The sequence below is a fragment of the Olea europaea genome, chromosome 17 (assembly GCF_002742605.1).
Source record: "Olea europaea var. sylvestris chromosome 17, O_europaea_v1, whole genome shotgun sequence".
NCBI classification, from domain to species: domain Eukaryota; kingdom Viridiplantae; phylum Streptophyta; class Magnoliopsida; order Lamiales; family Oleaceae; genus Olea; species Olea europaea.
Window position 1 is genome coordinate 23,119,553 of NC_036253.1, and position 26,812 is coordinate 23,146,364.

At 36.0% G+C, this 26,812-nt stretch overlaps 2 protein-coding genes across 2 annotated transcripts; one reads left to right on the top strand and one right to left on the bottom strand.

Annotated features, from left to right (window-relative positions):
• Window positions 1-555: 555 nt before the first annotated feature.
• LOC111365854 (protein N-lysine methyltransferase METTL21A-like) lies at window positions 556-1,571 on the top strand. Its single transcript, XM_022986362.1, has one exon. The coding sequence runs from the start codon at window positions 599-601 to the stop codon at window positions 1,484-1,486; it is 888 nt and encodes a 295-aa protein (XP_022842130.1). The 5' UTR covers window positions 556-598; the 3' UTR covers window positions 1,487-1,571.
• A 225-nt stretch (window positions 1,572-1,796) lies between these two features.
• On the bottom strand, window positions 1,797-19,812 carry LOC111365453 (vam6/Vps39-like protein). Its single transcript, XM_022986001.1, has 12 exons — window positions 19,237-19,812; window positions 17,857-18,068; window positions 15,883-16,014; window positions 15,650-15,793; window positions 15,035-15,147; window positions 12,888-13,323; window positions 5,780-6,109; window positions 4,727-4,948; window positions 4,196-4,438; window positions 3,194-3,640; window positions 2,883-2,981; window positions 1,797-2,396 (listed from the first exon to the last, which is right to left on the bottom strand). The coding sequence occupies exons 1-12, from the start codon at window positions 19,679-19,681 to the stop codon at window positions 2,196-2,198; spliced, it is 3,024 nt and encodes a 1,007-aa protein (XP_022841769.1). The 5' UTR covers window positions 19,682-19,812; the 3' UTR covers window positions 1,797-2,195.
• Window positions 19,813-26,812: the final 7,000 nt, after the last annotated feature.

The following is a 26,812-nucleotide window of genomic DNA, read 5'->3' on the forward strand; positions in this document are numbered from 1 at the left end:
CCTTTTTTTTTTTTTTTTTTTTTTTTTTTTTTTTTTGAACGAGGTGTCCCAGCTTGCGCCAGACTATATCCTCATCCCTGAACCTCCGGCCCCTCAGCAGCTCAGGGAGGTAAATCGCTGGATGTGCCCTTGTTGGTTCTCAGGTTCCCACACGGCTTTTACTCCTTCCCCAAAGGGAGCCTCTTCACTGCCTTACAGCAACTTGTCTTTCAAGATAAATCTTGCCTTCCAAGTTGTGCCTTCCAGGAATCGAACTCCCCACGTTTGATTCCAGAGCCCCCCCAATGTGATTGTTCCACCAACTTGGATGTGCCCCGGGGCATATCAAATCTAACCTTCCTAATATGGCAAGAGGACATAACTTTCAACTTTGTCTCTTATAAAAGGCCAAAGTCAAGCAACCAAAGAACCAACCCCAAAGAGAGGGCCCATGCCCACTCCAAATATAGTAAAGAACGAAAGAAAAAGAAAGTAAACATATGAATAGAAGATGGGGGCCCCAGCTCATGTAACAAATGTCTCCGTTAGTTCATACAATATTTAATGATTTTGATTGGATAACAAATAGTGTTTAGGTATAGTTTCATACATCACATTTATGCGCAGCCCGCCTCCGTCGCCGCCGCCTATCAATTCGCCAACCATCATGTCCACCCCTCCACAACACCACCACATTGACATCAACCCTTTCACAACGTTCCAACCAGTAATACTTCAAGATGTTCCATCTGAAATCCAAGAAGACTCTGCAGAAAGTCAACAGGTACAACCCCAAGAGCAGCAGCAAGAAATTTACAATCTCAAATCAATCAACTCCACAATAGTCATCAGGCAATTACCATCTCAAGGCCTCTCCTTCCAGCTTTGGCCTGCCGCCACCACTCTAGTCACCCTCCTCGATTGCCACAACCGATGCATCACCACCCCTCTCTCGGCTGTCTTCAACGGCGGCGACGCAATCCAACACCGCGGCATCCGCATTCTTGAACTGGGCTCAGGCACTGGTGTAGTTGGCATTGCAGCAGCTGCCATACTTGGTGCTAGTGTCACAGTCACAGACCTCCCTCACGTGCTGCCTAACATGCAGTTCAACGTCGACGCCAACGCAGAAACATTGAAACTCCACGGCGGCGCAGTCGAAGTAGCGACGCTTTCTTGGGGTGACACTCAAAACATGGAGGCCATAGGAAGAGAATTTGATGTGATAATGGGGTCCGATATAGTGTACCATGATCATCTATATGAGCCTCTCCTCGAGACCCTCAAATTCGTTTTGTTGAAAAGTGAGAAAAAGATAGTCTTTTTGATGGCTCATTTGAAGAGATGGAAGAAGGAATCTGCATTCTTCAAGAAGGCTAAGAAGCATTTTGATGTTGAGATTATACACAAAGATGAACCCTCCAACGGGTCTAGAGTTGGGGTGATGGTATATCAATTTGTTAGAAAGTTTCGTGCAAAATTAAACTCGAAGTCGACCGTTCTTTAACACGGCCGATTAATGGAAGATTTTAAAGATGTTTGCTTAAAAGCAAGTCAATTTTAAGTTACTTATTGCAAACACACTTTCCATATCTCCTCCAATTATTAGACGAACAATTTAAGCTTGTGAAAAAATTAGCTTACAGCAGTTTGTTTCTGCCACTACTCAAGCATTTTTCATTGTTTTTCGGAAACCAATATTTTGACGTATATATTGCAGAGTCAATCAATAATTGGTCACTAAATTTGGTAGAAAAAATCACATTCTATCTCGCACAAATTATTATAACCTTGTAAATCATGACAATACTTGCAGGCAAGTGAAATCTATTCAACAGAATAGCATAAATACACTCGTGAACTCGGCAAAATAATTAGTTAAGTATTTGTATTACAACAAAAGGAACTTTCAACTATCACAATGAAACAACTCCAGATACAAAACCTCACATCATTCAGAATGCAAACCTCCTTTCATGAAGAAATATTCAAGAAACAGCAGTCGTATTTTAATTCCTTGATGTATATTGCTCGTAACCTCCAGCGAGCAATAGCAAACTCCATAATCATCCATTTATACCGAAGAGGCAGTGGTTCTCAAATAATAGAACAAATTAAGTATCACTTTCCATGGCTCAAGGATCTCATTGAAAATGTTACTTGTCACACGCGGAGATGGTGATATGTTTATTTGCCGAAAAACGATATGCTCACTATCATCTCTTCTGCAACGGGAACCCTTTTACAACAGCCTTCATATTTTGTGAATCTTTGAAGCATACAAAGTGCACAATCGTCTTGCCATTGGGATAAACCGCAAATACGCTAGTACCTATCTTTTTGTTGCAAAGAGAGCACATGCTATCGCTGGTGATCTTCACAGTGTTCTTCCTTTGTTTATAGAGTTCATCTTTTACCTGTTACCATCAGCAATTAAATAAAACGACTGTTGCAGAAAAACCAGAACAAAGTAAATTCAGATTATGCACTGGAAAAATGAACATTTAAGATAGAGAAACCTTAGCTTGGTTTCTCCATTTAAGACCAAGCATTTTAAATGAGTTCTAGCAAGCTCTCAATTCGACAAAACTATCTTCTACAAAATAAACAAGGGAACCTAAGTAACAAAAGGGTGTTGCACTATGGACATTGGACTGAAAATACTAAAGCCTTCCATGATTACACCATTAACTTCTCAATTTACCTAATCTATTGTCAGGAAAAAAGTAAAAAAGATGCAGTTCACAGCATACAGTTTGAGTAAGAAAAGCCACCAGCCATGCCCTCTTGGTTAGCACGGCATGCTTCATAGAACAGAATACAGGAAAAGGAAGAGTATCAATGTATGAAAGAGAAGTACGTTTCTCGTGTTTATACCCTAGAATATTTAGCAGCAAACATACCTGTAGGTTTTCACTCTCTCTCAAGCTCTTTATCACCGAAAAGTTCCGGTATGCTTCACTGGATTTTCTCAAAAGCGGTCCAAGAAAAGGAAGCAAGTTCTGCAGAGAACACAGAAGGAAATTTTTTTTCTATGATGGGAAATTTCAATAAGCATTCACTACCAGGAAGAAGCAGTTTCTGCCAAGAGAGAGATTCCAAACAAATATGTATTACATTGCTCATTCATCCCAGTGAACACTGAAAACCTAAAAGGTGCAAGTAGATACATATTTCATACTATTGTATATAATGCACCAGGCAAGAGTATTACCTTCAGCTTAGTATACTTAGGAAGAAGCCTTAAGGCCTGTGCTCCATTTATTCGATCCCATCTTTTGCTCAACAAATCAAGGACCTTATCAAGCATAATGTTAGAAGTTGCTTCCTCACTGACATCATCCCCATCCCCATCCCCATCACTCCTCCCACTCTCAGTGCCACTTGCACTGTTTTGATTGTCCTCAGCTCCTTCAATTTCTGCGATCTTCTTGGACAAACGGCCTTTATTTTTACCAAACCCTGTACCAAGCTTTGGGACTCCAGGACTCTGAGCAGAAGTCAAATTAGTGATTCTCTTTTCGAGGTTTTTGGTTGTCTTCTGAGGATTCAAATATATTTGCAGTAGAGTTAGGTATATGCCACTGGATTTTGCTGAATGTTGGAGTCCAGATTCATATATTTGATCACAATAGGACAGTGCCAGTTCAGGAACATGAAGCTATAAATTACACGGAAAGAGAAAGAGGTTAACACTTTTAAAATGAAGAGTTGCTCCAAAGAAAAAAAAACAAAAAGAAAAAGAATGAAGAAGATCTCTTTGCACATGATAACAACATCCTACATTATACGTGGTACACAAAACGGATGCATTAAGCATCTAAGATATTCATCCAAATAAGCCGACTTAACAAGTTTAACAACTCAGTCGAAGAACAATCCCTGTAGGTTATGATTTAGCATAGTATAATTTGGTGCATTGAGGCCCACAAAGTTCTTGATCACCGAAGGGCCAACAGCAGGCAGCTGTTTATAATTGATCTGGCTGAAAAAGGTACATGTTCAACCTTAGAGTATTCACTTGCTGATATGAAGCCGACCATACAAGCCTCAGGACGATCTCAATATATTCAGAGCTTAAACTAAAAAAAACTAGGAGATGCACATCAGAATGCTAATAATACGAAAACTTCAAGATAGATATGTATGCTGCATCAATGCATGTCTCCTCGGCAAAGAGCATTACAGGACCGAAAACTTCAGCATGAAAAAGTACCTTATGAACGTACATGGACAGAGCAAGCTCATGTTGATTCATTTTTCCCAAAAGAATTGCACGTTCTTCATACAATGCATCTGGGGGAAGACGCTTCAACAATACCTCTGGGTTATACCCAGAGATACTACCCAAAGTAGACAAGAGTTTCTTCCTTGTAGGAGAATAAGTTTTCTCATCCCATTTTTGCTGAGAATTAAGATCTGAATACCAGTCAAGCACTTCCGAGAGATAGATTTGAACCTGCCATGCATCAGCAGATACTGTAAAAGGTAATAATAATACCTCATAGCACATATAAATAAGAAAACTAGTTTGTTTGTAGGAACAAGTGGTATGTTTAGAAGAGGAATTGTTTTTTTCCAAATTGAAGGGAAAAGGATTGCAAACTTCTTCTAGAGGAGAAACCCTTAGTACAAAGTCACCATTAATTACCTGCATTTGGATTTTCTTTTATAAAGGTGAAAATAGTATATTTTTCCTTAAACATTGTGAATGTGAAAGCTGCTAAAGAAAGTGTAAATTTATTACCATTTCATTCTGGAGATGGCCTGAAATGCTATTTTCATTCATTGCAAGCATAAGTTCCAAATATGTAGCCTGCATGTTTGGAGCATTCTGTTTTAAATAAGAGTTGACCAAGTCCGCTGGTATCTTCCCCGACAAGAATAGCTCAATGGTTTGGGTTGGACAGCTTTCAAGAACAAGCATGGAGAACTCTAGCACAAGCATGGGGTCAGTCCCACAGAGAGGCTGCAACAAAGACATAATCAGAATCAGTGATACCTAATAAATGGTTGTGAACTTTCAAGTGAATGGTGAAGGAGACACCATTGGAGAACAATCTCGGGACGGTGAGAAGTAATCGAAAAACTTAAGCTTAGAGTAGTCAAAAGGCTTAAAAGGTTTCCCGTAACATACATGCTGCATAACAATGGTACCTCCACATTATTATGCCTAGCATGTTGATTCCAGTGGATTTATTATGTAAATGCTGAAACACACCGGTAGTCTTTACTTAGATTATAATGGTAATCCTACGCATTAGACATGATGCCATCATAATTCAACATTGATCTACGTTTGATACCGACTCCACTAATATTTTCCTCCTGCTAGGACTGAAGCTGGAGACGATGTAGCATTTCATGCCTGCAGAAGATGATCGTCTAGATGCATGACACATTATCATACTAGTAACAGAAAGAACAGATCTTGATCTATACATAAGGAGACAGCTCAAAGCCAATTAATGTGTCTTCAATACAATACCCAAAAGGAAAAAGAACTACAAGCCAAATGCATCACATTGATATACCTACAAATGTAACAGTAAAGACTAGACAAGAAAGATGAGGAATAGTTAAAATAACTTAAACTTGTAAACCTGTTATTGTCTTTTTGTTTCAACACATTCTATTCAGCTACCTTGGAAAAGTTTATTTCACAGTGGCTTCCTGAAAGTCCAGTTTAATAAATCTAGTTTCTATTCGAACCTGGGAACCCAAATGGTTTCATAATTTTCAATCACAGTGATATAACAATAACACCATAAATGGTCCAACAGTAAAAGTCACATCTTACTTTGAGATATTCAATAATCATCTCGGGCTTGAACTTCTGGGTGAGCTCTGGCGGTGGATGGTCCAAATTTGAGTCTTCAATTAGTTTATGGAGAAGTTTGAGAGCTTCGCGATGCATTGTATTGCATTTGTAAAGTTCTAGCAGACAAACATACTGATTCCTTTTTTGCAGAAATTCCTCACATATTTTTACATCGCAGTAGTTAATACCCTTCAGCAGTTCCAATGCAGCTGAAGACTGTCCAGTTAAAACCAAAGCCTGAAGCAATGCAGTGTCCAGCGTAGCTGCCATATCCCTAGCAACTGAACTGATGGGAATGGCTGATCGTCCCTGTGAAATCCATTTACAAATTAACAATAATCAGACAATACTTTGGACCTCTAGGTTCTACTTTTAGATGTTCAATGGCTAACTAACCATTACTGACATAGTCAAATTAAGACACATCATTTCAAAAGTTAGAACTGAAGAATCAAATACGCTGGCTTTGTTTAACAAAGCATCCTGGAGCACTGCACGTAATGAGCAATACATGCCGAAATTTGATAATTCATAATTTCATATATACTAGTCAAAATAAAATTCCGAACTCTTAAGTCATACAAACAGATATGCTTTTTTTTTTAATTAGGAAATACAAAAACCATTACTGTTCGTGACCTATTTATATACCAGAGAAAATACTTTCAAGTACTTTGATGCTCAAATCTAGATTTAAGAGAGAGAATAGAAATTTCTATCAAGTTTTTAAAGTTGCTCTTTTAGACTATTAAGTTTCTGCACGCCCAGCTGGTAATGCAAAAATTTTTGGAGAGAAACTGATGGTAAAAAATTGAATGGCCAATTAATTATGTTCAATCTCAGGTAGGCTAACAAATCCAATCTTTTCTTTTTCACTGATGGGACAGAAACCAATTTGTGGAACGATAGACACACAAAAGGGGATAGGCGTTAATTCTTTGGTGCTTGTAAATACCAAAACATGTGGCATCTTTGAACTTGTGTAATACAAAATCCCATTGATATTAAAAAGAAAAGGAACTGCAATAGGTAGCCAATACTTTGGCACAATAAAGTATAACAAAGTTAAATTGTAAAATATTAGGACCAATAAGGTCTTTAATTTGCATGTTACTAATGTTGTTCACATAGATTTTTAAACATTATAATGTGCAAAAAAATAAAAAATAATCTATAAATTTGACAAAAGGAAAACGAAATAAAACAGGGCCCTTTCTTTTCTTTAAATGGATAAGTCAGGCTTTACCACCATACGTGCCAAGGGGGCACAACCCACATACAAGTATTGCACTTAAAACACAGTAGTGAACTTTGTATGAAGATTTTGTAGCTAGAAAATGATCTAAGACAAGGCCTATGACATTTATTTTTTAACAAATAGTAGTGGTCAGTCAACTCTGTCATTACTATAAAGAACTTGTCCATAATTCAAAAATGATGTAAGACAAGGCCTACCATGTTATTTGTTAATTGAGAAAAATTCATGGAAATAGATTAAAAAATGCAGTATCAAACAAAAACATGGATTCCATTGCTCAAAAGCAATTTAGGAAGCCATATGCTACATCGTACTCCAGAATCTCAGTATATTCCAATCTTGATTATGATAAAGGCTATGCAGAATGCCCTCTATCTAGTGGGCTTGACCTCTGACACCAGCTTCGATTCATCCGCACAAAAATATATGAGTAACCATGTGATTTGGGGAATGAAAGCAATGAAGAACTTATGTGGTAGGTAGAGTGCTAACTGGTGCCACAACCCTATCATCACAACCATCAGCGTTCTGCAGTCTATTGATCTTTTACAACCAGCTCATTTTACTAAAAACATGTAACAGTGCCTTAAGATGCTTCAAACTATTTAGAAAATTATGTTAAACCAATAAGGACTGATGGCTTGGTTTCTGTTCACAACCACCTTCAATAACCATAAAGAATGGAGATGTCACATGCATGAGAACCAACCAAATATCACAATATCCAAAATTTTCAACTCTAATTACAATTTTGGTTAATGTGATCTTATCTGTAGCACCTAAGTATTTCATGCTTTCCTCGTTTTCTCTCTCTAGTAGGAGGGAATGACCTTGTGCAACAAATAAAGTTTTATGATTTCCCTCTTGATAATCTGACGCTAGAGGCTATGATCTAAGAGAAAGAAGACTAGAAGAGAATAAGAATAAATCAGATATGCCATAATCCTTTATTTATTTTTATTTTTTTTATTTATTTATTTTTTGGTTTTGCATATGTGGCTATTTGAAGTTATAAATTTGTTTCTTTGTTCAGCATTCACTTTCCCATGGCTGAATTCATTTTTTGGGATTAAAGGTATATTTGGGAGTTGTTAATGGGATATATGTCATAACTTCAGGTAACAATTTGTCAATTCTTAATCACGCCAGGATTTAATATATTTGAAGCTGGAAAATGAAGAACTGATTGCAAATATAGAAATAAATAAAATTTCTTGGCAAGTGACTCTTCCTTAGCGCCATCTAGAATATTGAGAAAAAACCTCTATCCACGTTAAACCAACAGCTACAATCTACAAATAGAAGTAACAAGGCTTAGTTCGCATGCTTTCTCTCATAACTTCGATTTCCTTTTTTATAACATTAATGAACTATTTTTCTTCTCATAATTCTGTGGAAAATGTGACCTTTTTCAATAAGCAGATTTCTGCAGTTGATAGATTGTGAAACATGTGATCTTTTCAATTTTAGCAGACCTGTAACTGACAGACTTAGGTTAGTTTTTACTTTTTAAACATATTTTTTTTTCCTGATTTATAGGATTAGATTTGATTAGATTTAGTTAGTTATTTTTTTCCTTAGATGGTCCTTCGTAACTACCCTATAAACATGTGTAATATAAGTGAAAATCAATAGAGAATACAACTTAATGCTCCCCAGTACCTTCTTTCATGGTATCAGAGCAAGTTCCCCAGTAGAATTCATAATTCTTCTTCAGCCTCCATTTCTAGAATTTCAAATCTCTGGCCCTCTATTACTGATTTCTAAGGCCTGTACAGCCAAACTTCTTTCTGTGACCCATATTTGTCAGATTCTTCCATTTCATCAACTTATATTTGTGAAACCATGGCTGGGAACAGCGAGAAGACTTCTCTGCAAGCACCAACACCAGCAGAGAATCTGTCGTCGTAACTGCAAATCACCAACCAAAAGCTAAATGGTCAAAACTTTCTCTGTTGTTTCCAATTTGTCAGCCTTCCAATAGAGGCAGAGGAAAACTTGGCTATCTGACTGGTTCGTCCAAAGCTCCAGAAGAGAGAGATCTGACTTATTATACATGGGACACAGCAAATTAAAAGGTCATGTCATGGCTCATTAATTATCTGGAGCCATAGATTGGTATTACCTATCTATTTTTGCTGACTGTGAAGGACATCTAGGATGGCAAACAGGAGACATTCTCTGATTTTGGTCATTTAGCACGGACGTACTAGATTCAAACTAAAATATATGACATGAAGCAAGGAGATCCTAATGTCATGAGGTACTACAGTACACTAAAAAACCTATCACAGAAACTGGGCCGACTCTATAATTTTGAGCGGAAATGTACAAGTGATAACTCACAATATTAAATAATGGTAGAGAGAGAATGAGTATTCAATTTCCTTTCTGGATTAAATAAGGACCGGATGGACTATGGGGGCGCATACTAGGGAGAAAGCCTTTACCCTCAACCAGAGAAGTTTTAATAGAAGTTCGAAGGAGGAGAGACATAGGTCAGTCATGATGAATGTAGATTCCCCAGTTGTCCAAGAAAAATCAGCCTTGATCCCGAAAGGACCGAATATCAATTCCTTCGGAGACCAAAGAAAAGAGAGAAGCTGGTGTGATCATTGCAATCGTCCTGGTTAAACCAAGGATAAATGTTGGTAACTACGGTAAATCTGCAATTTGGAAAAGTAGGAAAGTCAGCACAAAACAGGGACACCCGTGGTTAGATTACCTTAATCTCCTCAACACACCACCAGGAATTGAACCCAAGTTTAGAACCTTCAAGTAATCCTATCCTATTCCTATGACTTAGAATTTGAAAGAGAACTTAATATGCCAACTGCGCTTAGGGAAGTTACTTGATCATACACTTTACATCCCATCTCTAAGTATGTTTCACTCCATAGGTTATCACTGTTGTTTAAAGCTTTTGCAACTAATTTGGTCTAGAAATTCGCAAATCTATATACAGGATGCTCTAAATGTTCTGAGTTTAGAGAAGTTATGGAAGCGATCCTGGCATTAGAAAAGAATGGGATATGGAAGATTGTAGACCTAAAACATAAAACCCTAGTTTACTATAATTGGGTGTTTAGTGTTAAGTATAAGGTTGGTGGTTCTATTGAGAGATATGAAGCAAGGCTAACTGCAAAAGGCTTCAAACAGACATGGTATTGACTACCAGGAAACATTTGCAACAGTTGCAAAAATGAATACAATCAAAGTATTAATATCTCTTGCGACCAAAATGGAGTGGCCATTACGCCCGCCAGATATAAAAAAATGCATTCATGAGTGGTGAACTTTAAGGAGTCTAAATTTATCTACCACCCAGTTTTGAGAGATGTTATGTAGCACATAAGGTATGTTACTAAAGAAGTCCCTCTACGGACAAAAACATTCTCTAAGAGCATAGATATGTCAACAAGTCTATTTCGTAGCCATGGATACTCCCAAAGTCAAGCATATCATACCATGTTTTCAAACATGCTTTCTATGGTAAGATTATTATTCTTATAGTATAATCCTAACATGTGACAACCATATGGAGATGGAAAGACTCGAAGGAGTGCTCATAGGAGAATTTGAAATAAAGAATCCAGGTCCCTTAAAATACTTTCTTGGCATGGAGATTGCTAGGTAAAATAAGGGAATATTTGTTTCCCAAAGAAAATATACTCTTTAACTTAGTTAAAGAGCCAAGTATGCTTGGAAGTAAACCTGCAGAGACTCCTTTTGACCCCAACCACACACTCGGTCATGAGAACAAAGGAGTCTAAGGGTATCTATTACTACTCCTATGAAGTTATACAGTGATAATAAAGCAACTCTAAGTATTACTCACATCCCACGACCAAACGAAGCATGTTGAGGTGGACCATCATTATATCAAAGAAAAACATGTACAAAGGTGATTTGTATGCCCTATGTAGATAGCTGGAAATAGGAAGCCATTGTTCTTACAAAAGGACTTCCAACACAACCATTCGAATCAATTAACTAGCAAGTCGAGTATAATCGATATATTTGAAACAGCTTGACGGGGAGTGGAAAATATGATCTTTTTCAGTAAATAGAGTAGTGTGATTGATAGATTGTGAAAAAATGTGAGTTTTTTCAATCGTGACAGAATTTTATGTAATCGATACATTCAGGATAGTTTTTAATTTGTTTCCTGATTTATAGGATTAGATTTGATTAGTTATTTTTTCCTTATATGTTCCTTTAGCCCTTGACATTTTAACCGAAAAAGAATCTCCCAAACCAAAACCAGAGGTTTCAATACAGTTCCCAAAAAAAAGAAAAACAACTGGGTTTGGATTAGTTCTTGGTTCCTGAACCAAAATCGTAGGTACTCAAATAGAAACAATTTTTTATATAAAGTTTATTCTTTAAAATTTATAGGCTAGGTAAAATAAAATAAAATTTAAATACTTATTTGGATAATAATTTGTTTAAAACTCTAGACTCTAACCCTAAGAAATTATGAAAGACTCCTACTTTTTTACCTCTCACCTCACATTAGATTGTTGATTTCAAAGGTTATACATATTAATCTTTGCAAATTAGATTTTTTATGAATCAAAAGGTTCAAGTTAGGGTTGTGTTGTAAGTTGATGAATCAAAGCATTCGTTCTTTGCAGTTCGATCTTTTACACTCTTGCACTGTTTACAAACTTAATTGATTTATTAATTTATTTATAAAGCATAAAAATTGAAGTTAATATATCCAAAGCTTGAATTATGGTATACCTTTCTCGTTATCTCGAGCTCATGATTCTCTTTTGAAATAAAACTTTTCATTTTTTTCTAAAACACGAGTTCAATATGTGAACTGTAATTTCTTGATACCATATAGTTATGTATTTAATCAGTATTTTTTATGTCAATTCAATTTAAATGTAGAAGAAATTAAGCATTGTCCATAATTAAATTATATTCTCTAGCGTGCCTCTTTATGGATTAAACAAGATTATTAAGAAAACATCATTAATTCTCAAACTATAATTTATTTTGATGTTTTAATTTTCTCCTCTTTTCGTGATGTCTAATCTCCACAAATTAAGTCATATAGCTAGATTTCTTAGCTTCTTAAACATTTCTTCCCTAAATTTTCTCTATTGCACAAATATTATCGAGTAGTAGTGTGGTAAGTATACATATAGAAATGGTTTATATGAAAATGATTATTAAATATATATAAAAAATTTATGGGTAGAATTGAACCCGAACTGGAACCGACGGTTCGGGTTTGGGTTTGGTTCCAGTAAGTTCAAGGACCCGAATATTTCCATTTATGGGATACCCGAAGTATAATGGGTGGTTCCAAATATTGCAATACCCGGATCGACCCACCCGATGCCCAAGCCTATGTTCCTTTATGACTACCCTATAAATAGTCGTGTTATTTTAGTGAAAATCAATAGATAATACAATTTTATTCTCCCCAATACCTTCTTTCAAATTATCAAACAGAAATTCACAGAAGCAAATTAGCACTGCTTAAAGGAATAGCAAGCCTGTGTTACTTGAATGAAACCTCAAGACCCTGTTCCACTGAATCCCAAGGTCCTAATAAATGGCATGTCACAATATAGGTGCACAACCATACATGATGTACATAGATAAGTTTAAGCAACCTAGTCCAGCTTACAGAATCAACACACTTAAAGATGATACCAATTATAAAACATCTGCGGGTTGGTAATGATACACGGACTTCTAATTTTCTACTTCATCAAAACTGAAAGAGATTTGATTAATGTCTTGATGGTTTTTTTATGGAATAATTGAAGTTAGAATCACAAAATACAAAAGTAAAACATCACAGCATACCTTCCCTGCTTTCTTTGAGCGACTAGTTCCATAACCTACAAAATCGTTTCCGACAGCATCAGAAACAGCCTCCTCAGTTCCCTCAGCAGTAGCTTTTTCAATAATGCTGTATCTCTTCTTCTGCAAAAACTTAATGAGAGCCATGAGAGTGTTGTGGCTCATTTTCTTCGATTCAAGATCTGCACTCTCCTCAGAATCCAATACATGCAGTGGAGGCGAAGATTCCATATCATCTGACATGCCAGAGGAACCTCTTGAAAGATTTGGAATCTCCCCAGTGATATCCGGGTACTTCTCTGGATCAGGCATTACAGATGACTTTGGTAGTATGATAGATGGATAAAATGAGAGAACATAAGTGATTTCCACTTGAGATGCGACAAAATGTTCCATGGCCTCCTCATAGTTTCCATTTTCAAACAAATAGTGAGCATATCTGCACATGCATTACAATTCAACATCACAATTTTGCATGTGCAATACGTTCCAGGTGAAGATTCAACATCATTACTCTACGGATGTCTATCTTCCAGTTATCTCTTTCATATAAAATTATCCTGTCAAAAGGGCTAAAAACTCTCCTACCATTAGGCGTCTCAACATTGTTAGTCTCTTAAATCAACATAGCATAGGGTTATTATGAATTTTTTTTTTGCTCTCGTCTATGTTCCTTTAGATAATTTCTATCCATTCACTCAAAAAATTAGATGCTGTATGCCATAGAACAATGTGTCATAGTTTACAGGACAGTATACTAGGATGTAATCCTGAGAATTCAGACTGTTCTTGGTAAGCCGCATAAACCCTTGTTAAAATTAAGCACATTTTGCCTGTTTCAGATACATAATTTGCCTCAAGTGTATACAAAGCTACGGAGTAACTGTCTTGCTAGCGTATTATATTCACTCATACATAGCGTGAAGACTCAGAATAATAGCATAGGATAAATACAAAATCCCAGCCTAAACAACTAATCAAATTTAATTACTTTACTAGCTTTACCTTCCCATTTTCCAAAACAAAAAAGAGAATACACACATGGATGCCGTTTGAAAAACTTCTCTCACACACACACACGAATTATATGAGACGTCAGATTGGCTTAAGAAGCTGGTACTTTGACACCTCTTCTCGGCCCACTAGAGAGAATAAAAAAGGAAAAAATTCTAAGTTATCAATGACATGGTAGTCATGTGATACAGATGTTATCCACACACTTGTGGAACATGTTTGTTGTTTCCTATCTAGCAGCATTGATGATTATCAACACAAAAGACCCAGATCACTATTGTAATGTCCCAATGCCAGCATCTTATATTTTCTGATTTTCAGATCAGATTGATCTGTAGCTCTAGTTGAAGAAATCTAGGGCTTGCCAATTACTTAGCTTTTGTTCAAAATACAATTTGTTCCAAATGCAATTATATTGATCTCAAACCATCAACCATGGATTTGTACGTAGATATGCAATTATCATCCAGAAGAAATAGTAAGGAACACACTTCTTTTTACATGAACATATAAAGTTACTTTTAGCAAACTTTTTATCTGTTGGTACTCTGACCGACTCTTGTTTCAATTTAAAGAATTATCACTCTAAAGATTGGTTATCACCCAAACTATTGAACAAAGCATTAGAATTTCCAAATATTCAGTTCCTCTGGTCCATTTGATTTGAGGTCAATTGCTTACAACGTGTTCTCATATCTTATTCATTACTGCCAGTCTTGTTGTAACAGAAATAACCTGAAAAGTATGGTCTCTTTTTTAAAGTTCTAATGGTGTTGAGTTCCTCATTAAAAAAGAGAGGNGGGGGGGGGGGGGGGGGGATACATCATGACTAATATAACTATTTAATACAGCTGAACTTTTTGGTAGTCCAGAAGATCAAACATCTACTCCAAAGGCATTGGCCATCTTATCTTAGATTTAAGCTAAGTGATTATGCATGGAAACATTTTTCCTGAAAGTCTGTTACCAATAGGTGAACATAAAATTTGTTGAATTCCGAATTACTGAGACTTAGACGTGTTTGAAGCTCACATTACTGATGTCAATTACTTCATACTTTATCTTTTCTTATAAAGTAGGTGCAACTGATGGACTTGGAAAAAGAAAACTAATAGGTTACAAGGGCATACAACTACCTTATATGAATTGACTGCTCCTTTGAGGCTCTAAGGCTTGAATCTTCTGGCGGAAGTAGTTTGCACAAAACCAGTGCTTCCTCAAAATCGCCTGATGCTGTTAGTTGTACAATCTGAGGGATAAAATAAACTACTTTCATGTAAACTTTTTTTTTTTTTTTAATTCAACAGTGAGATAGATTTTCTAGGCTCTCAACCAGTAAGTTCTACTTTAAAAATGTAATATTCATATCATACTATAGAATCTTCATTTGAAAAGTTAGAGAACTGTAGGGCAGGAAAACTTAAAGCTTCAGTTTCTGTTATGCTTTGACGTAGACAGTCATTATGTTCCATGAACAAACCATAATGAAATTGTTGACACAACATTGATACGGAATTCTGCATTGTTTTAGACAAATCTCTACAAAAACTAGCAATCGCCTAAATCATGAATGGACATTCTGAAGGAAACTTTGCTGAGATGATACTAATTTGGTGTCTTGACTCCCAACACCAAGTTCCCAACACTTTGCCATCGCAATCACAAAAAACTTCATGACAAAACAGACTATCGGAAATGCATATTACAAAAAAGATGGAAGTTCCTTGGATTTTCTAGATTTTGTTATTTACCTGTGCACCAAGAGGAACAGGAAACAAGCCATAAACAGAATTGTCTACCGCTACAATAATAACATGGTTGCTTTGAAAGAGACGGCGAACATTGCGGAGAACAACTGTTTGTATCAATGGATAAGGAGACCGAAGGGACCGTATCTGCATATTCAGTAAAACTAGAACTGAAGAAATGCAGATGGTAAACAGCCAAAAAAAAAAAAAAAGTCACCTTTTGAAGTTCAGGATACCTCAATGTGTCTTGGTAAGAGACCTACAGCATATGGCTTCTCAATGATAACTGCTGCAGGAGCCTCTGACCAACAAATCCTGCCTTCTTGAAGAAGCTTTCCATTTTGGTCAACAAACACACCGATATTATCCTGAAGGAAATGGAAACAGATTATTTCTGTTATTTTTTTGAGATTTCGTCAAGGCATGAATTGACAAATAAGGATATGATATTATAGTAGAGATATAACCATTCAGAAAAAACTGAATTAAAGAGAGAAAGGAATTGATAATGGAATAAATCCTTCAAACTGAATATATTTCAAGAGTTTATTCCCAAAATTCGTCAATGCATGAACTTTATCAATATACTGTGACCACATGCATGTTGACAATACAGGGATGCTGACATCTCTTGCATATAAATCATTTGCCCACAGAAATCATCTCCACAGAGCAAACCCAGACTGTGATATCTACATATGTGTGGTATGAGTATAAATAAGTGTGCAGAAGCATATACAAGGCATCTATGTAAAGGTTGACCATTTTCATTATATATTTTTCCCAGGTCGATCTCCACTCTTAATTGCTATTACAGATCATGGATTCCACCTCGTATTAGGCCAAGTGACTAGAACCCCCAAATCTTATCCTGTGCAGTAACACTGGCTTTTGCCCGAAAATCCCCAAAAGAATTGGATGAAATCTTCAAATTTTCCATGTCAAAAAGTTGCCCAAAAATTGATTATTACCAGCAAGGACATGCTAAAAATGGTCATATGTGCAAAAGTTAAAGTAACATTAAGTTCAAAAAATAAATAAATAATAAAAAAAATAAAAAAAGAAGAAGAAAACGGTCTCCATCATAACAAGAGTATACATATGCCTCAACTAGGATAAGAAATTAAAATTTGTTTCAGCTACGACAAAACATCAGAACGGTAGAATGAACATCAAGGAATGAGCTAAAAGTAACAGATCAAATTTAACTTTCAAGTTTGTTTCCATGAAATAACCGTAGAATTGAGAAAAAAGAAAGATGTTTGTGTCTTACCCAATAGGGTTACAATTTTTAGCCAATCGATTTTTGAAGTACTGCTCAACCGTACCTTCACAACTAGATGAACACTCATATATGTCCTATTTTGACAGGTCATAGAAAATAAATTCTCACACATAAGGAACATAGTGGAGTGGAATGGGGGCCAGTGGGGAATAAAATTGTTGTTTCAGAGATTGCATTTTAAAAAGGTGCCGGACTCACTCATTTCCCTGACACGTTTTTGATAAATGTTGGTGTGGTTGTCTATATTGAAAAGATGTATTTGATTAAGTTGAAAATGATGTCATTATATGGCATTTTCAGAGTATGAAAACCGGTAGAGAACAATTGTAAATTTTTTTTGATAATTTTAATGATATTGTGTACTTATTTGTTTCAATGCCCCCGGTGAACTTACATCATGGCTCCACAAGCCTCACCAACTTTTATTTCTACTCATATATGGGATTTCCTGATTATAAATTTCAATCAATGTAATTATCAGAGAATCAAAATTTTCAGTAACAATAAAGAGAGTTGATCAGCATACTACACAGCAACAAATAAACAAAAAGAGACAATAAAAAAATATATATTGTAAGAAAGTAGCAATAAAAATATATAATTGGCCGAGATGATCCAGCACAGATACTTTATGTTATAGTTGTTGAATTATCCAAGCATAACTTGGGGATAGGTTGTTTTTATATAACTAAAATTAAGTTTCTAGAGAAATACAGTTCATTAAATCTGTGTGTGGAACAGTCTCCTGAATAAACTATGACGGATTCCATAATTGACATTGCATAAGTATTATACACAAGACTTCAAAGTGTTATACTCCGTATGCATCTAAAAGCATATAAAGAACACTTAATTTGAGCCTAGATTGAGTTGAAGTCGAGCCTTGGTATTCATGTGTATTAGCTACGAATATGAAATATATTACCTTCCCCAAAAGAAGTTCTCCAGATGTAAGAGACACCACCAGAGGTGGGGCAATCCTCCCTGAAGGAAACACCTCAGACAAGGCACCGTTTGTAGCATTCAATATCATATACTCTCTTCGGATTCCTATACATATATTCTCTCCACACCATGAAATTGACTTAACTGTGTCTGGAACACCAAATTCTTTCACCTCAACAAACCCTCGTCCCCCTGCGCAAATAGTGAAGTCATCATGAGTGGGATCACAATATACAGCAGAACAGACAATGCAAAACCTACAGAAATATATTTGTCAATGACTACCAAAACTGAATGGATGGATGATCTAGAACCTAATAAATCAAGATATGAGTAATTAAGAAAAATGATGCTTCAGTAGATAACTAGAGCATACAAAGGAAACACATGATAAAACCTCCAACGAAGAGAGAAGAATTTTCCAAAGTTCAAAAGGAAGAACAGCAATGAAGTGTGGATGATTAGGATTTCAACAAGTAAATCAGAAAGAGTTTCTTTGCGAAGTTGGTCCCCTTGATATATAGTCATTAGAATTTGAAAGTAAATCTTAATTCAGTAATACCTAGTCTAATTCATCCATTCACATCTGAGGTACCTTTAAGTATTGGAGCAAAATTAAGTATTCAACACAATCTAGTTTCCTTCCAAGCCCAACTATAAGATCTTGATCTCACACCCAAATAACATAATTCAGGAAGTTATCTTCCTAGTAGCAGCAACTAAAGGTAAAAACTAAAGCAGAATGAAAAATACTCTGTCCCTCATCTTTTCATAGTTTTTCGACGAAATTATCGTGCTTTATAATTCAGTTCAACCGCAAAAATAACCAAAACTAGAAGAACAAAATTAAAGCAGTCAACATTTAATTAAAGTGAAGCACAACACTGGCAGGTTAGCATAAAATACGTCATTACCAATAATACAAAGCAGTAAACATTCAAAACAGTATCTGATCCGAAAATTATACTTTCGGTCTGGCAGACTGGCCATGCAATTTCCCTTAGCAAAATATTTCAATATAAACAAACGAGAGCTATATACGATTACCAAATGAGCAAAAAAGAAAAAAGAATCCATCTCGCAGACATGACACGCCCTATATTGTTTAACACGGCTCTGATTGAAACTCACTCTGTCATTATATAATTTGACTTGGTAACACTCTAATCTTTCATTTGGACGAAAGACGTTATCAACTAAAAAAACACACAAGAGAATGTTCGGTGTAGCTGAAGTGCTACAAAAGTAGCCAAAAACTAGCTTCTTTTGCCAGTAAGAAAGATCTTAAGTCGAGAAAACACGAAAATTTTGGTCAATATTAGGGAAAAGAGCCACGAAAGTTTGAAGGTACAATCATTACCATCGTGTCTGAAGATACAAACCCTCTTCTGCCGCGCAAAGCACAGAAATCCCCGCCTCTCATCCCACGAGTATGCATTCGCACCTTTCGCCTTTGTAATCACTGCCAACATCTCCAAATTCGGGCACCGATGAAACGCAATAGATTCCGATAGCGAGAGCAGTAGCTCCCTTGACTTAAGCACCTCCATTGCGAGCATCGGTTTCTTAGAAAAACCATTTATCGTCCTTTCAAGAACGTACGGCTCCTTCTTCAGCTCCGACGCTTGTAAATGAAAATCCGACGTCGGGGGTCGGATCTCGCCTGCGGATGATTCCGGGACGTAGATTTTCAGCGAGCCGTCGGAGCAGGCCAGGAGCAACGTAGCGCCATATGATTCGATGGCGTCGATTTTCGTAGGGGAATTGTTGACCAATTGGAATGAATCGTAGGCGCTGTGCACCATTTTTATCGATTTGATTGAATTTTTCTCTGTAGTTTGTTCAGATGGATTTTAGCAGTGGGGATCCTGTGTTAAACGGTGTCGTATTCATGGGGTTGATGATAGGGTTGGAAAAGTGAACAGTTGTTGAGTGATGAATGTCCCGCGCTTTTTAGCGTTTTATATTTTGGTCGGGCTCGTTTGGAATTTGGGCAAACTTTATTTGTTATTTTCCTTTCCCGTTTTGATTCTTAAACTACAATGCATACATCCAAGCATAATTATCATATTCAAGCTGATCATTAATTTGATCAAAGCATTGGATCATCGGATTACTGGTTGAACAATTGAACTTGTGAAATAGTTATCAAATATGTGAGTCACTATTTGAAAATTTATTTAAAAGTGAGAAATATGTTATAAGGACGAATACTTATACTCATTTAATTGTGAATTGTATGAAACATGCGAATCTTGCCTACATGGTAAAAATGAACTTATCAACTATTTTCTGAAAGAGTGGAAGGGATATTGATTTGCTAAACCTAATACATTTGGATGTATGTGTGAGGACAGATTCCGGATTAATACACAGTAACAAGTTTTTTTTTTTTGGACCGTACAAAGAAATTTATTCGTTTGAAGTTAAACACACATTAGTCAAGGGAACATAATAAGTTTTACCTATTGCAAATTATATGTTTATTAGTGAATGGCCATTATATCCTTGCAATCCTCATTATTATGACTATTGTATATCTTACAATCCTAATTTTCCTTATAAATATAGGTATTTGATTCTCAATAAAATAAACAAAAATTTATTGGCTTCTTTGTTTTATTCTCTTTTCTCTTTAACTTATAACACATTATAATCACAAAATTCTAACCAATTGTGCTCCTCTTTCTACTCACAAATCTCTAGCCGTTGAGATAAAAATAATTTTTCCATCAATCAAAAAACAAAAGACAATAAATTATAACCAAGTGAGTTCCTCTTTCTGCTCACAAATCTCTAGCCAATTGAAATTAAAAAATAATAAGAACTTTTCCTTCAATAGAAAGAATAAAAAGCTCTAGCTAATTGAGTTTACCAAAAAAAACTTTTTTTCAGCTCCAATAAAAGGTAAGTATTATCTTAAATCGATATGTTATTCGATTAAATCATATTATTTTAACCATACCATGTGATAAATAAATATTAAATATTATATTTTTTTTTTGTTCAAAATTTCAATAGAATATTTCAAAAGAACACTGTATTAATCAAAATCAATATTTTAGAAGAATATTGTCGCATTGTCCAAAAATAAATGCTTTATTTGGATTATTTCGTTGCTCCAGAATAAGCACAAATTTACATAAAAATAATATTGTATTGATGTTCTTGAAAAAGTATAATATTTCCACATAGTATATTTTAAACGAATTTCATATCAATGTTCTTGGTGAAACATGATTCTTTTTAAATAATATTTTATAGAAATATTATGTTAATACTTTTGAAAAAGTATAAACCTCATACATCTTAAGGTTCTAAAGAATATTTTTTTGTTGCTTCTTAAAAAAAATTATGAATCAGTATTCTCAAAAAATAAAAAAAAATAAAAAAAATAAGGTGATGACTCTATATACTATGAAAGAATTATATTATTATTTTCGTAATCAACATTGCAGAAATTTGTAGAATATGGACAACATGCACAGCTATAACCAAAATGTTAATATTTCAGCGTTCCATGTTCCGCTCATCGTGAAATTTGAACAAAAAGTTCATAAGTCATTGTTCTTCGAATCAAACTATTATAATTAAAATTCCACAATCCATGCGTGAGAAATCTGTCTATGACAGTATCCAAGTTCTTGCAAAAAAGAAAAAAATATATCGATTGGTGATCCTAATGTCAAAATATATATTTTGGAGTGCCATGTACAGACCCATCAATTCCTATCCACAAGTTTATAAATTCATTTAAATTAATTATTATTATAAGAAATGTATAGGAAAATGCTATTGGTACCTTTTGGTTCACTCGCTAGGCTACACGCTGACGTGGAAAGGGTCAATTAAAAAAAAATGAAACAAAATCGAGAATTGGGTTTGCGAAATTTGAAAATGGCGGAGGGATAGCGGAACAATAAAACACGCACACTTTTGCCCGCGAATTTACCAAAGACTGAAAAAGATATTCTTCACTTTTGCCCACGAATTCACCAAAAAATTCTTGCGGCACTCCACTGTAAGATCTAAATAAAGAAAGAGTTTTGTGTATCAAAGATTTCGCCCTATTGAAGCTTTTGTCGGCTTCATTGAAAGAGTAAGAAAGAGTTTGGGCTCCATTAAGCTGGACTCGCAGTGTACAGAGAGGAAAGTTCCTCCGGCTTAAAGTTGGACTCACAGAGTTTAGGCTGACAATTGCAGACTTGCTGTGTAAGAAAGGGTTCCTCCAACTTGAAGGTTGTCGCGCTCTTCATCAATTCGAGTAGATGGCGAACAACAGTATTTTCCTTCATTAAGCTTAAGAATATGGACTTGATAATCAAGTTTAAACTTCCCATCTTAGATAACATTATTTCCCTATTTTTAACCTTGAAGATATGTTTGCATGATTTTTCAATGTAAATCAAAGATCAATTAAATGGTCAAGTAATTGTTCACCCTATTCTGTCAACCTAAAATTGAATTAGAGGAAAACTTTAAGGTTGAACTACTTTTTCACACACTTGTATAAATCTAAAATTAATTGATTTAGGGGAAAGCTTAAATTTTCCACCCTGTTCTGTTAATAATTTGTCAAATATGGGAAAAGAGAGAATGAGATCATTGAAATATGTCCTTAAGGTAGGGGCCTTCACGGCTTGATGTGTTACAGGCCGCGGAAATGCCATTCTCATTGGTTTTGTTACTGCAGGCAAGGAAAATGTGAAGGAGGTGGATGATATCATCCTATTACAGTCCAAAAATGAAAACATTTTGGAAAGTGAGAAAGTTGTGGATGATGGAATTGAAGGAGTAGACAGTGTGATTGTGCCCGCGGTAGGTATGAAGTTCAACAATGAAAATGAAATGTAGGATTTCTACAAACGATATGCGTATGACATCGGATTTCCAGTTAGGAAAAGAACCTCACAGAAAGATGATGATGGAATTGTGAGATATGTAGTGTTTATATGTAGCCGTGAAGGGCAAAGAAGTCGTACCACGAGTGGTTGTCTGAAACCGCAAGCCACCATTCAGACTGCAAATCCAAGATGACTACATCTACAGATGCATGTGGAGCATAGAAATTTAACACAGTCAACCTCATTCACAATCATACAACGAGTCCCTCGAAATCCAGGTTATATCGTTACAACAAAGAATTGAGTGCCCGTGTCAAATGGCAGCTTGAAGTGAACGATATAGTAGGGTTTCTGTTGCACAAAAGTTACAACGCCGCAGTCGTAGAAGCAATGGGATATGAGAATATGACATGCGTGGAAAAAGACTGTTGAAACTATGATGAGCAAGTGAGGCGGTTAAGACTTGGAGAAGGGGATGTCGCAGCAATACAAGCCTATTTTTTGAACATGCAAGCAAGGTGTTCAGGTTTTTGTTTTAGTATGGATTTAGACAAAGAGCTGTAGCTCAAGAATATTTTCTGGGCAGATAGTAGGAGTATGGAAGCGTATAAGGAGTTTGGTGATGTGGTAAGATTTGATACAACGTACCTAACTAAAAAGTACGACATGTCGTTTGCTCTTTTTGTTGGAGTTAATCATCATGGATAGTCAATACTCTCTGGTTGTGGGTTGGTGTCGAATGAAAATACAGAGACATTTATATGGCTTTTTAAGACTTGGCTTCAGTGTATGAATGACCAAGCTCCTATTGGGATTATTGCCGATCAAGATAGGGCTATGCAGAATGCAATTGAGATTGTATTTTCAAAGACGCAACACAGATGGTGTTTATGGCACATATTGAAGAAGTTGCTAGAGAAGTTTGGATACCACATCGATAAGGGTGAGATCTTTTCTGTTGTACTTGTATTGGTACATGATTCTCAGATAGTTGACCAATTTGAAGAAGGTTGGAAAGCGACAGTTGATAGATATTCCTTGCATGATAATGAGTGGTTGTTGGGAATGTTTGCAAATAGAGGCAGTTGGGTACCTTGCTTTTTGAAAAGCAGATTTTGGGCTGGAATGTCAACAACTTGGTGTAGTGAGAGTATAAATGAGTTCTTCGATGGTTATGTGCACTTGAAGATGTCGCTGAATTAAATCATACTTGCAAATGGTAACATGTGCAACAAAGTACGAGTTGGAAAAGTAGTTTCAAAGAGTATATACCATTTCAAAATTTCAGGAAGTTCAGGATGAATTCATTGGAAAGGGGTTGTTGGGAATGTTTGCAAATAGAAGCCGTTGGGTACCTTGCTTTTTGAAAAGCAGATTTTGGGCTGGAATGTCAACAACTTGGCGTAGTGAGAGTATAAATGAGTTCTTCGATGGTTATGTGCACTTGAAGATGTCGCTGAAACAATTCATCGAACAATATGAGAGAACGTTAAGGAAGAAAGTGGAGAAGGAGTTTGAAGCAGATTTTAAATCATACTTGCAAATGGTAACATGTGCAATGAAGTACGAGTTGGAAAGGCAGTTTCAAAGAGTCTATACCATTTCAAAATTTCAGGAAATTCAGGATGAATTCATTGGAAAGGTTTATTGCGACCTCATTTCTTCATCGGAGGGCTTTTTGGGGACAACCTATGAGGTATTGGAAGATATCACATTTGACAATGGAGTTAAAAAATCTAAGTTTTTGGTGACATTTGAAAGACAGTGATGTGAAATTGTTTGCAGTTGCCACTTGTTCAAGTTTCGAGGTATAATTTGTAGGCACACGATTGCTGTACTTATCGGTAATAACATTACTGCATTGCCGGACGCGTACATATTACGAAGATGGAGAAGATATGTTATTAGAGCCCACATCAAGGTCCAAGTGAATTATGATGGTTTAAGTAGCACCCCTGCCCAGTTGAGATATAAAAAAATGTGTCAATCATTTGCTTCACTTGCAGACATGGCTCACAGGAATGACGATCAAACCCGTGACATACTAGATTAGATAGAATGCAAAAAACAATCATTTACGATGGGAAGGTCGAATTGCGAAAACGATAATGGGTTCCAGCATGTATTTCAGACATCGTCGGATGGTCGAGCATCACATCATGGCAGTTTAGGCATACAGGATTCAAAATGCTCTAAGAAAAAAGGCGCCGAAGAAACTTCGAAAGAAAAGCCCATTGGAAACAGCGTCTAGTAAAGCTAAGGTATTACGGTGTACAAGTAGTATAATTATTCTTTTGTCTAATGGTTGTGTTTATGGTGCGTGTGAGTACTTATTATTTGTTGATGATGCAGTCACGTCCTAGTTCGGATAAAGGAAGGGGACGGAAGGTAGGGCCAAGTAAATTGGGAGAGGTTGCGTCGATTGTACATGCACATGATCAAGGTATGTGTTAACATTTTTTGAAGTCATTGTTGTTTGCATAATAACATTTTTTGTGACATATGTAAAATGATGGTTAAAACTATTTTGATTATGAAGACATGTCAACTTGTCCAAATGATGGTTTGCATTCTTTGGAAGAACGTTGAGCTTGTGTGGCCAATCATATTATTTTAGGTACATCTAGTTGTTTTTCACTTGCTTATATTGTTGCAACTTTGATGGCTGTGAGAGGAAGAGAAGTTGATGGCTTTACTGCTGTGTGATGCAGATATTTATAGGAAGCTGCGAGAGGAAGAAAAGTTGATGGCTTTTGGAGTTTGGAGCACAAGTAGCTTTTGCGAGTTCTTTATGCAAATTTTGTCAATATTACTGTAAAACATTGGATTTGGCCTGTTGAGGCATGTCAATCACTTAATTATGTAGTGAACATAGTAGGTTCTATATCCTTGATGTCTGCTAGTGATGAAAACATTGGATTTGTTTGCTGGTGATGAAAACTTGGAATGCCTTGTTCTAGTTAAAAGTGTTGATTTATTTTGTTGTTACTCTGTATTCTTACTCTGGTCTTTACTTTCTTTAGGTTGCTGCATATTCAGTTCACCAACTGGTATTTGATTCATGATGTCTGGTCAATACGTTGTTTTGGTTGTGCATATTCAATTCATCACGGGGTCTTTGGTTTATGAAGTCTGGTTTTTACTTTGTTTTGGTGTTTATTTGAGTACAAATGCCATATTCAGTTAACATCAACATAGCCATATTCAGTTCACCAATTTGCTTGGGTTGATGTTAGTTGAACATCCACCCAAATGAACACCAATTGACAGCCACTCAAATGAACATCACCAATTCACCAACAAATGAACGCCAAACTGAACAGCAGAATCAACACCAAAATGAACACCAACAAATTCAGGCATGTCAATACTAAAGTCACATTCATATCACTGAATGAAAGTTAAAGTGTCTTCCCAGATACAAAAATGAAGAACACAAATTAGGACTACTAATTCCCCACAGCAGCATCCGTCCCACGATTTTACAGTCACCCAACTATACTCCAACTACAAATACCAAAACACATTACATCTAAAAGAACACATTCTTCACATTAACAATGAACGGGGAACAAAACTAATGACAACTCAATCACTGCTGAAGTTTTTCCTTCCCTTTCCTTTCCACTTCCGCACCATCGTTGACCTTACGTATTGTCACGGTCACTTGAATATCAAACTTTTCTTCTTCAGTTACCTGACAACAAGTTTGGAACAGGCGAGCTAACTGTTGATCTTCTTCAACCATCGCAGGATTATTCATGTTCACAGTAACGCCACTTGACCCACTTAATTCTCCTTTCTTGACCCATTCCCAATACTTACATTTAGCATTGCAGCAATTGAACAGTTTCCCCTTGTTCTTTGTCTCCTTTTCGACCTTAAAGCATTTCACGAACCCAATTTTGCACCAAGGACAGAGCCTTTTTCTAGAGCAATCTGCAAAGAAGTGACCTTTCTCACGATAATTATGACATACTCCTGAGTTCTTCCCTGCCATACTGGACACGAACAAATACAACTTCCTGCTACATGACACAGTGATCACAACCCACTGTACAATCTTCAAACGTTTGTATTATTTGAGAAATG